The sequence below is a fragment of the Rhipicephalus microplus genome, chromosome 4, assembly GCF_043290135.1.
Source record: "Rhipicephalus microplus isolate Deutch F79 chromosome 4, USDA_Rmic, whole genome shotgun sequence".
Classification (NCBI taxonomy): domain Eukaryota; kingdom Metazoa; phylum Arthropoda; class Arachnida; order Ixodida; family Ixodidae; genus Rhipicephalus; species Rhipicephalus microplus.
The window spans coordinates 31048204-31061096 of record NC_134703.1 but is presented as its reverse complement, the minus strand read 5'-3'; the positions used below and the strand labels follow the sequence as shown (position 1 = coordinate 31061096).

General features: G+C 43.6%; 1 protein-coding gene across 6 annotated transcripts in view; it reads left to right on the top strand.

Annotated features, from left to right (window-relative positions):
- LOC119171824 (rho guanine nucleotide exchange factor 11-like) overlaps nucleotides 1–12893 on the top strand; it is a 150416-nt gene that overhangs the window by 42967 nt on the left and 94556 nt on the right. For 5 of the 6 annotated variants that reach the window (XM_075892454.1, XM_075892451.1, XM_075892453.1 and 2 more), the window contains 3 exons: nucleotides 5448–5609; nucleotides 6274–6345; nucleotides 8198–8257. In XM_075892454.1, the coding sequence (XP_075748569.1) occupies nucleotides 5448–5609; nucleotides 6274–6345; nucleotides 8198–8257 (294 nt within the window). The remainder of the gene's footprint in view (nucleotides 1–5447; nucleotides 5610–6273; nucleotides 6346–8197; nucleotides 8258–12893) is intronic. The other variant, XM_075892452.1, reaches the window with a different exon arrangement.

Sequence of the window (12893 nt, the reverse complement as noted above, 5' to 3'; positions counted from 1 at the left end):
GCTTCGGGCCTGGCCTACAAACCACGTGCTCTAGGCCTTGCTCACTTCAGGATGCGGACCGCATGGCTCTCGTCCTAATTCAACAACGTTTTTGAAAACTAACAACAAAAGATAAGAACACTTGCGAGCAAAAAAAAAGAAAGTCAACCTGCCGACAAATTGAAACACGTTACAAAACCAATCCCCTCGCTTCTCAACAAAGCACACCACCGACACTAGCAAAGAAGTCTCCCCTAGGCCTACTCTACTCCGGCTCTAACAAAATCCCTGTACCGAACCGCAAGAACTGTCGTCCGACACTCCAAGAGCCCCACGTTGGGCAGCCAGTGTGGGGTCTCGGCGAGACGAACGAGCGCTTCGCCACGCCACGCTCTTGGAGTGAACGGACACAGTAGACGCGGTCGGTACAACGCACGCAACATACATACATTTATTAACTAATTTAGACGACGATATCGTCCGCCGAATGATACACCAATTTCAACTAACACGCTACCATACAAACAACATAACCCAGTGACACACTAAACACAAAATAACATGATAAACACACACTAACACACTCAACACACTAGCACATACCCAAGACGGCGTCGCCAACGCCTGACTTTCCACGTGGGACCCCGGCGCGAAGCCCGCGGTGCCGAGCACCGGGGACCCGCGCTACAGACAACCGTTCGCGGCAGCCGCCACGCGCAGAAGAGGCTCGCTCAACGCTCGCCCACCGCCAAGGCCCGCCTTCCGCCAGGGGCCACTGCCGGCGCTACCGCTCTACCAACAGTGGTACTCAGAGCGAACACAACGCCATCTATCGCCCGGTGGTGGTCACCACCGAAATAACGCCCTGGGGCGAGACACGTGCGCCACGCGGCACAGACAACTTTACAGGGGGGGTGTCAGCACCCCCACAGTTTATATGTTTTCATTATACATTAGGTAGAAATATGACGATCTACACGGAGTGGCTTAAGTGATAGTTAGCTGGCTTATTTTTGACATCTTGACATCTTTCTGTCTTATGCCAATGCAAAGCTTTCCTAGTTGGCTTGCAGCTAATGATCTGCTAGTTCCTTTTGTTTGAACCAATATGGAATGAAATGACACGCAGTACAGCTACCTGCATTTGTGACCGTATAGTTCTTTGTCGCCCAGTGTTCGTCTTCTAAGGGGTGGGCAATAACGTAACAATGCTCAGCACCCACTAGGAAAAAAGAGAGAAAGAAAAAACATTCCTAAACACCAATAGTGTAAGGGCCCCTATCCATCTTGAGAGCAACCTGACAGTAGGGCAATCGGAGCAAGAATCAAGTAGTAGTAGTAGTAGTACAAAACTTTATTATATACATAATCCAGACAGGCTTGAACTCCAGTGCCCCGAGGAATATACGAGGGGGAGAGTGAAGTCTGTCTGGCAGGGTGGTGCCCCTATTCCAGGGCCCCACTGGCGCGAGCCATCCGTTCAGCTCTTTGGATCAGTCGCAGCTGATCCACTAGGGCTGGACTAGACAGCAGCGCCTCCCATTCCTCCCACGTGCCAGTGGTGTCGTGCTCTTCGTCGTGCTCTGCACACTCCCACGGGATGTGAAAGAGTGTTGGAGTGGCTCCACACCATGGGCATATATCTCTGTACGCCGTGGGGTAGATCAGGTGAAGAGTGTGCAGGTTTATGTAAATGTTAGTCTGTATTTTTCTTAGCGCTGTTGCCTCTGCAGCGCTGAGCTTGCTATGAGGACGTGGATACAGCTGCCTATTTTTTCTGTAGTACTTTAAAACTGTTGCGAAGCAAGGGTTCAGGGGTGTAGGGTCATCACTTGCATTGACTTGAGTGGCTCGGTTATTTGTGAAGCCTCGAGCCACCTTGTCCGCGCGCAGGTTCCCTGTCACGCCCTCGTGCCCCGGTGCCCAAGTCACAGCCTGTACGTATTTCACTGTGGGGTCCCATCCTGTCCCAACCAATATACGGAGCGCTTGTGCTCCAATTTCGCCCTTTAGATAGTTTCTGCAAGCTTTTTGCGAATCTGTAATGATTGTTATTGGAGCGTTTCGCGTCCATCCCTCTTTTATTGCGAGTGCTATGGCAACTTCTTCTGCTTGTGTTGTCGACGCCTGATCTATTAAGCGCAGGCTGTAATTTTCCTTCTATGGTCGGTGGCTACACACACATATCTCTTTGCATTGGTCTGATAAGGCGCAGCGTCAGTGAATCTGGCCATGTTCAAAAATCTTGTCTTTTTGTCTATGTAGTCAGCCCTTGCCTTTCTTCTTCCAGCATGCAGAGTAGGATCCATGTTGCTTGGTATTGGCAATACGGTGTACCATTCTCTGAATTCGCTTGGTACTTCTTTAGTTTCTTGGTGTGTTTGTAATAAAGTATCGCGCCCTAGTTTTGTTAGGACTGCTCTGCTCGTTGGGGTCTGGAGAAGGCGATTTTCTTGCGCTGGTAACTGGGCCTCGGATAATTCTTCAATTGTGTTATGAAGACCAAGCGCCAGCAGCTTGTCGTTTGAAGTATTCCGCGGTAATCTCAGGGCTGTCTTGTAGGCCATTCTAATTATTTGGTTTACTTTTTCTTTCTCTTTCCTGTTCATGATTTGATACGGAAGGGAGTATGTAATGCGACTGATGATGAGGCTTTTGACCAATTTTAGGGTATCTTGTTCTCTCATGCCGTTATGGTTGTTTGTTATTCGTGAGATCATGCATGAGATCTGCTGTACTGATGTTTTGAGTTGATTTAGTGTGTGCAGACATCTCTGATTAGCTTGAAGCCACACTCCTAGTATGCGTACGGTATCTTTCTCCGGAATGACATTTCCGTCGAGCTTGACTTCCAGCTTTAGATTCGGGTCGATCCTCCCTGCTTTTCTCTTCGTGAAGCAAATGAGCTCTGACTTTTCGGCTGAGCACAGAAGACCCCGTATCCTTGCGTACTCTTCTATGGTGTTAGCTGCCTGTTGTAACCTATCTTCTTTCTCTGCTAGGCTGCCTGTAGTTGTCCATACCGCAATATCGTCTGCATATATCGCATGTTGTAGAACGGCAATATCTTTGAGTTTTCCTGCAAGGCCTGTCATGGCGACATTGAAAAGTGTCGGTGAGATGACCGCTCCTTGGGGTGTTCCTTTGTTTGGAGGTTTAATGATGTCGGATTCGTAATCTCCCAGCTTGATTGTTGCAGTCCTGTTACTAAGAAAACTTTTGACGTAGTCGAACATTCGTTCTCCACAGTTAGCTTCCTCCAGACCTTCTAGTATTGCTTTGTGACTGATGTTATCAAAGGCTCCCTTCATGTCAACTGCCATAACGACATTTTCCCCAACCTTAGAGATGTCCACTAATACTTGTTCTTTTAAAAGTAGTAGAACATCTTGCGTAGAAAGGTATGAGCGAAAGCCAAACATAGTTTTGGGCATGAGGTTGTTCTTCTCGAGATGGTTGAGGAGCCTGGTGTTCACCAGTTGTTCAAAGATTTTTCCTAAGCAGGACGTGAGCGAGGTAGGTCTCATGTTCTCAATGGCAACTTTTTCCTGGTTTAGGCACCATGACCACAATCGGATGTTTTCATTCTGGTGGGACAGTTCCAGCCAGTCAATGTTTGTTTATGTATTTAGTGAGAGCTTCAATGGCTTCGTCATTTAGGCTCCTGATCATACCATCGGTGATTTTATCTGCACCCGCGGCTGTGTTCTTCTTGCTACTAAATATGGCTGCTCTTATCTCAGCGTCCGTAAAAGGCTTGTCTAAATCAGGTTGCGGTGATCCTTTATACCTTCCTTAATATGAAGGCGTCGCTCCGTCTTCCCCAAAGCATTTTCTATGCATGGCTTGAATGAGGTCCTCTTTTGTACTTGGGTATAAGTGCAGCAATCGTTCAACGGCTTTACTGTTTTCATTTTTTGTCTTCGTGGGGTCTATCATGGCTTTCAGTATGTTCCATGTTTTGGCCGTACTCAGCGTTCCATTGAGTGAATCACAGAAATTGGCCCAATTAGTTGCAGCTAGTTGATTGGCGTAATCCTCTGCGCGCTGGGTGATATCAGCAAGAATCAAGAATCAATAGCTGCGGTCGATTTCCAGTTGTGATCGTGTCTGTGCACCATAAACCTGTCTGTGACGTTGATGATACTCTCTTTATTCATTCAACATCTAAGGGGATTCAATATGCAAGTCATACCAGTGGCGATGTTGCAATGTTCCTCCTACTCAGATGAGCACAATTGCTAGCTTTAAATGAAAATATGGGAAAGGCTGCATTTGTCGCTAATGGTAGGTCAAAAGTGCTCACGTATACAAGACAATTGAACAATGGCAAACATCTCAGTGTTTTGATTTTGGTGTCAGTGGCTCTTAAAACAATAGTGGATGAACTTTAGTTACATAGGAGCGAGACAAGTTACAGAAGTAATTATATACTGAAAAGCAGCATGAAAAACTGCACAAACTTGTCCAATTGCATCGAGATCAATATGGGGGGGAAAAAAGCGGCAAAGAGTGTCGCATGCAGCTGTGGTATTTGTATCAGCCACAACGTGGCTGATCAAAGACTCAGAGTGTAACTGATGAAGCCAGGAGCAGCAATTGTTAGCTGGGTTTATTGTCATCGCCTATATTAGCGCCATCGGTCACAGCACACTAGAGTGCACATTACCTGTCCATAAAGTAGCAACATCACTGCAGTGCCCATTAGTTCGAATCATGTGGGCCATAAGAGAGCAATCATCCTCTCTTTTGAGAATAATCGCCTAGCTGATGCCACATGACTAGGCATGTGCGAACAGTAAATTTTAGGCTGGAAGTGAACAGCCATTTGGGCAAATAACTTTCGAACCGAATTTGAATAGTATGTATCTTATGTTATGAAGAAAAATGAGCACATTTGTCGTGACCCAACTAACGGGCACAACATTTTTAGAAAATTGAAACAAGGCCTGTGAAAATGCCATTTTTGGTTCGAAAGAAGTGGAAACAACATTGAATAGTAGCAGGATATGACTTCTGGGGAATTTAAATGGTAACCTGTAAAATATGTTAAGCGTTTTAATTTACTATACTTGGAGCATATGGGCCAGTTTTAAACTTGGAAAGTAAAAGAATGATTAATTGATGTGAGCATAATTTGTTCATTAACCTTGAAATGGGATTTGTGGCAGTGCGGATCTCTTCTGGATAGGTGTTTTCATGGTTTTGCATTCCTATATTGCAGTTAAACCATCTTTACAGGGGGTTACGTGCGGATTAATGCGTGCCTATTTGTTCATTTAGAATACTTCAAAATTTTCAGTAATGAAAATTCGAATCAAAGCGAACTTGAATACTGTAAAGCATTCGAATATTCACACCAGCCGATGCATGACAATTGATACATGCAACACCACTACATTGCGATAGCCAAACGCAGAAGAACAAGCAGATTCGAGCTTGAACTTTGTGTGTTCTGTGTCTTGCAGAGTGTTCCGACGCATTTGCGGCAGCGGTCAAGCCCCGAGACTCTGCTGTGCACCCTCGAAGGCCCCCTTGGCCCAGTGGAGGAGCCGCCCATGGGGCCTAGTCTTGACCTAGGGCTTGCACCTTCATCCTGCACGGATAATCCCCCGGTGACCCCTGTTAGAGTGAGCTTGCTTCTGTATCCTAGTCAGTGCAGGGATACTTTGCTGCTCAGAGCTATCAGACCTTGCAGTGCCCTGTTGCAGAGAGCCCTCCAACACTAAATATTATGAAAAATTCGCAGCAAAAATATTTTGCTGTGCAGCTCAGCAATGCTCAGAGAAGCCAGGTTTTGCTGTAAATATTCTGATTGTACAAAATGCCCATTTTAAATTGTTTACTGTGGAAGGTCAAGAAGGTTTGGTAGACAACATTCTGAGACATCTGTCGGGGCAGCACATTGGGTGAGGGGGGGGGATATCCTTGTCAGAGTGGAAGTTCTTCACTGTCAGCTCGCCATTTTTTTGTTACCTTTCGAGCTCTGTATCTGAGGTATTATACAAAAGACAAGTTTCTTTTCTAATTTGCTAGAATAGGGGTGTAGCGAGGATTTGATTTTGACATCTGAGTTAGGGGGTTCGTCTGTAAAGACTGTCCAATCGACGACAGTCTAGTGTGGTTTTACGGGTAATAACTTTTGTGTGTGCATGTGTGTGTATGTGCATTTGTTTGCAAGCACATGCATGTTTGGACATATCAGTACTGTGCGTGTTCGTTACTTGTCTACCTTTCATGCAACAAAGTGCTTCACCAGCTTGTGGAACTGAAGACTGCCCATTTTGTGTTCAGGACCCCAGTGACCTGTCAGAGACATGGCGTGGGGATGACACAGCTGAAGAGGCTGACAACACCTCTGAAGAGGTAAGCGTTTGCTGCTGTTGGATCACTCTATGAGCATAAGCTGACTACTCTGCCTTTCTTTTGTATTTTTTATAAGTTTCTTAATGAGCTTGCTTAGTTTTGAGACAATTATTCTTAGGGAGCAGTTACTTAGCCATTGTCTTACTCACACAACTTTTAAACCAAGTTACTTGCATGAGTCATGTATCATGGTCTCAAATTCTGAATTATTTTGTGATGGGACCACTGTTTAGAGGTCTGGCTTCTACTAATGTGTGCTTGCACTAAAGCGTGTTTCCACTGAGGTGTTTCATGATTCAGTGTGACGTAGAAATATAGAACTGTAAAATGGGGCATGGATAAAGTGCATCCATGAGCCACTTGCAGTTGTGAAGCAAAGATGGTTGGGCATATGGGCTTTGTGAATACATACATTACTTGCAGGGCGAGCCTAAGGGCACTCAGGAGTTTCTGCGAAGCGCAGTGCTGTTCATATAAATGACAAGCTGTGCTAATTAGTTACTGTATTTACTCGCGTAATCTTCGCACTCACAAAATTCTTGCACCCCCACATCGCCCAACAAAAGTACGATTTCTTTTTTTTCTTGAGTAATTATTGCACCCTAGAAAATTGCTGCAATAGTGTTGTCGGCTCCTTCCAGCCATTGATGATGATAGCGTGTGCCATCTGGCGCCATTTCTTAGGCATCAAGCGTACTATTATTGCACGGAAACTCAATTCAATCCAAGCCAAGCCAAAGTGGCAAGTGCGCGTTGCGGTGTGTTTTGTATGTTGTGTCGGTAATCTTGTTACATTACGGGGCGATACTGAAGCTACACGGCTGCTTTCAAGTTGAAAGTGATTGATCATGCACTGAACACAGGGCTGCCGGTAGGCCCTTCAGAGTCGACGAGTTTTGTGTTCGCTACTGGTGACGGCAGCTGAAATACACCAAGATGCGTTGGGCCTGCCATGTGCCTAAAACTGGGATTGGTGGTAAACTTTATTTCTTCAGAAGGAAACTGCGGACAATTTTGTTAAATAGCCATCAGCCCAATACTGACATCCTACGTTTACCTTTTGAGAGCTCCTGTTGAGTGACGTACGCTACTGTTACGCCCGCAATGCCCACAAGCTTTGCGTATGATATTCTAATTCTCGATTATTTGCTTGCACTTTTTGTCTCAAATAAATCTTGTCTTGTGTTGAACCTGTGCTTTTATTGTTGAGGTAAGTTTTAATTAGTACTTCTCAAAGCTTGCTGTTAGTTGCTGGTGTGAGAATCCCGATTTGTGGCCACTTCGTTTTCTTTTTTGCTCTGTACGTTTTGGTGGAAAGTTTTCTCCGCGTAATTCTCGCACACCCCAACTTTGCATATGTTTTTCACACAGAAAAAAAAGCGCGGATTATGCGAGCAAATATGGTAGATACAAATTATGACTCCTGCGTTCTGTTGTAGCCTACAGTAGCCACCAATAGAACTCTTTTCGTGCTTTTGTTGATTTGATTGCGGGGAAGCCTAGGCACAAGGGTTCGCACTGCACATTGTTCAGGTTTGTGGGGTTTGAGTCGTTCTTTTACAACCCCGTAGTCGAGTGTAGCATTGCGGCCAGTTTAGATGTGGCCAATTTCTCAACAAAGCTGTGCTGTTCACCTTGAGAATGCAGAAGTTTGTGTGAACGAACTGTCCTGTTTGGAGCAGCTCATTAACTCGCACAGCTTGCCCGATCGCTCACCTCATTGAGTAGGCTAGCCTCACTTCTTGCTTCACAGTGTCAGGAATGCATGGCTTGACCCACTGGCTAACGTAGTGCACCCTCCCTCCCCCCCCCCCCCTTTCACACTTGCTGTGCTGCTAACCACTGCTGGCAGGGATTCCTGGAAGGTGAGCTTCCCGGATTGGACGACAGCCTTGAAGGCCGACCGTTGCAGGTAACATTTTGTTCTCTCCCAGGGGGCAGCACTGCAGCTGGCTAGAGCGCACTGCACTTTTCATTGCTGCTAGTGAAATGTTGAGCTTGCAGTTAAAGCCCTGCAGAAAGGCATTATGCCTGATTTTTCAGAGCAGTGATTTACTTTCGTCGCAAAGTAGCTGAAATGCTTCACACTGCATTAACATAGTGCTAGAGTGACAATAATTGTTGAGTGAGATTCACAAGTTCATTTTTTGTTTGAAGACAGCTGTAGAACTGCCATGTTCTTGTTTTTGTTTTTAGGCTGCAATGCAAACTGTGTTGTCAATTAGCTTTCATGGAAGTGCCGATATTTTGAGCCGTGCACACAAGAAGTGCGACTTAGATTGCAATGTTTATTCTTGGCTTTTTTGCATACTCTCTGGGTCTGAGGCATCTCAGAGACTTGCAATAAAGAAGATGTATCACATAGGGCCTTTTTTGTGGTGAAATGATCGGTTGCAGCGTAAGTGTGAAAGTAGTATTTTTGCTGCTTGTTTATGACAAAAAAAGAAAAGCATGGAAGATAGCTGTGAGAAAAGGCATTTACAGCTGGAGGCAAAAAATATGTTGTCCTAATAGTATAGAAACCAACTTGTTTGGTTGTTTAGGGTATACCAAGTTCTTCGTATCTTTGGAACTTCGCATACGTTTGGCATGCATGACATTCACTGTCTTGTTGCTCTTGTGCTCCCTTGTTGCAGAGCAGGGCTTTCTCATTTCTGAAGCATCCTAGCAGGTTTGAAAAAAAAAAAAAAAGAGATGACAGTGTCAACATATGAGATGTGCCGAAGAAAAAAAAAAACACTTGACATGAGTAAATGCCAACAGAAATGCGCCTGACAATCTCATAAGAAAAAAAAAATTCAAGAAAAGTACAAAGGCTTAACGCCGTTAGCCATAAGCAAAGTATTGCAACATGAGAGGGTGACATGGCACATAAGGCCCATGCATTTGTGACAAAATAAAACTGCATCAAACATTTGAATTTTAATACATATGTCCACCACTTAGTGCTTGAAGTATTGGGCCACATATCCTGTCTGAATCCTGTTGAAAATTCTTGGAGGCAGAGTTAGAATTATTAGCATGAGGTCATTCATCCTTTCTCTGTGCTTTTCATAAGTGTTACCCTTTCTGTAATTTTTTTGTTTCATTTATTCATTCATTAATTTTTATTTCCTTAGAAACCCCCGGGAGGGTATTACATAACGGGTGGGTTAACATACAATTGATAGTGTTGTCACAATGGTCAATGTGAAGTTACATTTGAAATGCTATGCGTGAAGCTAGATGGGCAGCTGATTCTGGCAATATCGTGGAAAAAGTGATTCCAGTCTTTTGCTGCTCTGGGAAAAAAAAGAAGCAGAAAATGTTTCAGTACGGGCACGTGGGTGAAAAACTTGGAGCGCATGGCCGGTGTAATGAGATATGTGAGCTGCAGGTATAATGTAAAGAGAACGGTTAAGTGGCAAGTGAAAAAAAAACTTGTGAAATAGTGATGAGAGGGTTGCAATGGCATCAGCGACAAGGTAAATGTGGTCAGTTACACTCGGCTTTGAGGGATGAAACACTGATGTCGTATGAGTATGAAGCATGAGTGAATCTAGCTGCATGATTTTGATTGATTTTAAGGGAATTTTTAAGACCAACTTCAGGTGGGTTCCAGATGAGAGATGCGTATTCCAACTTGTATAAGCAAGTAGTTTCACATGACTCGGAGTGCTGTGTAAATAACGTTTTAAGAAGCCCAGGGTTCTGTTAGATGTTGATGAGATTTTATTAATGTCAGTGTTCCATGACAATTTGTAGGATAGGGCGACTCCAAGGTACTTATAAATCGCTGCTGATTACATAGAGATGTTAGCTATGTTACAAGAGAAGCGGAGAGGGTTTAGACGACGAGTGCATGACATTAGTTTGCATTTAGTAGGGTTTAAGGTCATAAGCCAGTCATCACACTATTATAATCAAGTTTGAGCAATTGTTCAGTGATGTTGAAGTAGCAATGACTGCCAGCAAGGCTTCTTTAATACAGGTTGTTGGGCCATCTGGAATGACCCCCCATTCTAAATGAGAATCCTATTAAAGCTATTATTTGGCTAATCACAGCATGCTTTATGATTGCTTAAATATGTGCTGTGCTTTTTTATCGCATTGTTCTTATTCAGTGAAACAACACTGCATGTGCAATGAAAACATGCTCTTCACGTGGAACACAAGGACTCAGCCACGTTGTCGTGCAACATAAATGTGGGCAATCATTAACTGCTTTTACGTCACAGCGCGCTCACCAGCTAAACTTAATGCATAACTAGTAACATGCTAATAATCTTATGAATGCTAATAAAAACAAATAAAAACGTAACCCACTCAAAACAGCATAATACATGTACATTGTACTGTGAATACAGTGTTGGCAATGTTCAACTCTCTAGGAACTCTGATAGTTTTGGGTTCGGCCATCAGCTTGCCAGGCATTAGGTCCAGGCATAAAGTCCAGGCGTTAGGCCTAGGCAGCAAACTGTAGCCCATAAATACTAAAGCCGTGTGAAATATTTATAGGTCAGTGGGGCCTGTTCGCTTCTGGGCAATATGAGGCAAGCAGATCGTGACACAGCTCTGGTGCACTGCACTTATTTGTGTTCATCACCATTGATCTTCGATTCCTGTGAAAGCAGTAGCAGTTGCTTACTAAAAAAAAAAAAATTCTTTTCATGTGACAATATAGAGACTCTTAGACACCGCAGTATACGTATCCCCCTTGTTAAGCAGACCCACTCGACACCACTATCCTCATTCCATAACGCCAATCTTCGCAAGGACTGATACTTTTCGGTACTCCTTCTTCCCACAAACAATAGATGATTGGAATAAACTAACCGAAGCATTTCCTCAACGCCCTTGACCATTTGTGTAAATACTCTTCTTCCATGACTTCCTTAAATTGTATTATCACCTTGTTGTTCAATTGTTACTTTTTTTTAAGTCATAACCCCTCTGTCTTATATGCAAAGAAATGGTGTAAAAAACGCTTTGCAACCTTGTTTCATTCTGTTATTTAGTGCGTTTCATGTATGCTCACCCTGCTTGGACTTTTTGTCCGCATTATTCAGTAAATAAATAAGTAAAATATGATCATGCATGAGGATTAATTTTGCCCATTTCCACTTCGTATTATTTGTTGAGGTTTATGCAGCAGTGTAATAATCATTCAGAAAGCTTAAGCACCAGCATATTAATATTTACTTTCTCGACGAGTTTATTGGCACAAGTGTCACCCTTGTATGTTATGATGGGTATTTGAGATTCAAAAACGAGATGAAATGCCGAACTGCATGTTTCAAAATGTGTCAAGAGAGGGGGGACCCAGAGTTGTTTTATTTTAAACATAGCTGGCTACGTGAGCACGCATAACCGCATTTGCCTGAACGCTGTGTTTACAGCCATTTTCAGCAATGACTCCCTTACACTGATGAGGCAACAAATTCAGTCTTTGTACTTACGTGTAAATCCATAAAGGTGGGGCAGCCACTCTCTCATTGAAAGGTCTGCTAGGAGAGAGTGCTCGCAAGCTTTGCGATGGTCTACACAAAATCTTGATGCAGATGACTCTTGGTTGCTTACATAAAAACTAAGTTGGTGTCGATGTCCCGAGGTGGAGCATATCACGCACACTTGCATCACATGCACTTCGAAATTGGTTTTAAATATATTCTAGGCAAGAATAGCTGTTTATGTTTTGTAGATGATGCATCTGTATGCACACAAATAAACCCCACAAGTTATGTCGCCTTCAAAATTTTGTGTCAGTACCTCTTTGAGAATTCGATCATGGCTTGTTTACCTTCAAGGGCTGCTGGCTCAAACGGGCCGGGTCGAAATTTTACGGGCCTGGGCCGGGTGCAGGCAAGACTTGAAATGATTGAGTCGAGCCAACGCATGGCCCTTTCTTGGACAAGGCTGGACTTGGGCTATAAAACACGTATAAGCCAGTTACCCCTTACAGAGTTGTGTCCACCTAAGCACACTTTCTGTGGGATTTGCATTACTGTACATTTGTTGATAACTGTGACATTAATTTGAGGTGCTTGATGTGAGCCAAATTGCCTCTAACTTGCATCACACCTTGAAAATTGAATAAAGCTTTTCAAGCTAGATATCATGCTGAGAATGCATGAATTGATGCTAAACTGCCTAGGAATGTTCTGACATCAATTATTTGGTAGCAGAAACAACATGTTAAGTTTAAACATGTTGCTGTTAGAAGTATCAGTGCAGTAAAAAAAATAATCGCTTGTGGATGCTTCTTGTGTTCACGTCTTTTCTCATTTTTACCTTGTTACTTAAACAAACTGATTGTAAAATGTCTTCACGAATAGCAGGTGCATAGCTACCAAGCAGAAAAGTTCTATTTCGAAATATTGTATATTGACTGAGTGTTCAACACAGGTAGGGGTTCATAACTCAACATTTGTTGACTTACCTCAATATACTTGACAACATTCTGAACTTGAAGATGAGCACCTGCATTCGTGTTTTCTGTACACGTAAGCTTACGAAACAACAGGCACTGCATTCTGTTCAGCTTCAAGGAGTGTAAATTCGAATTTCAA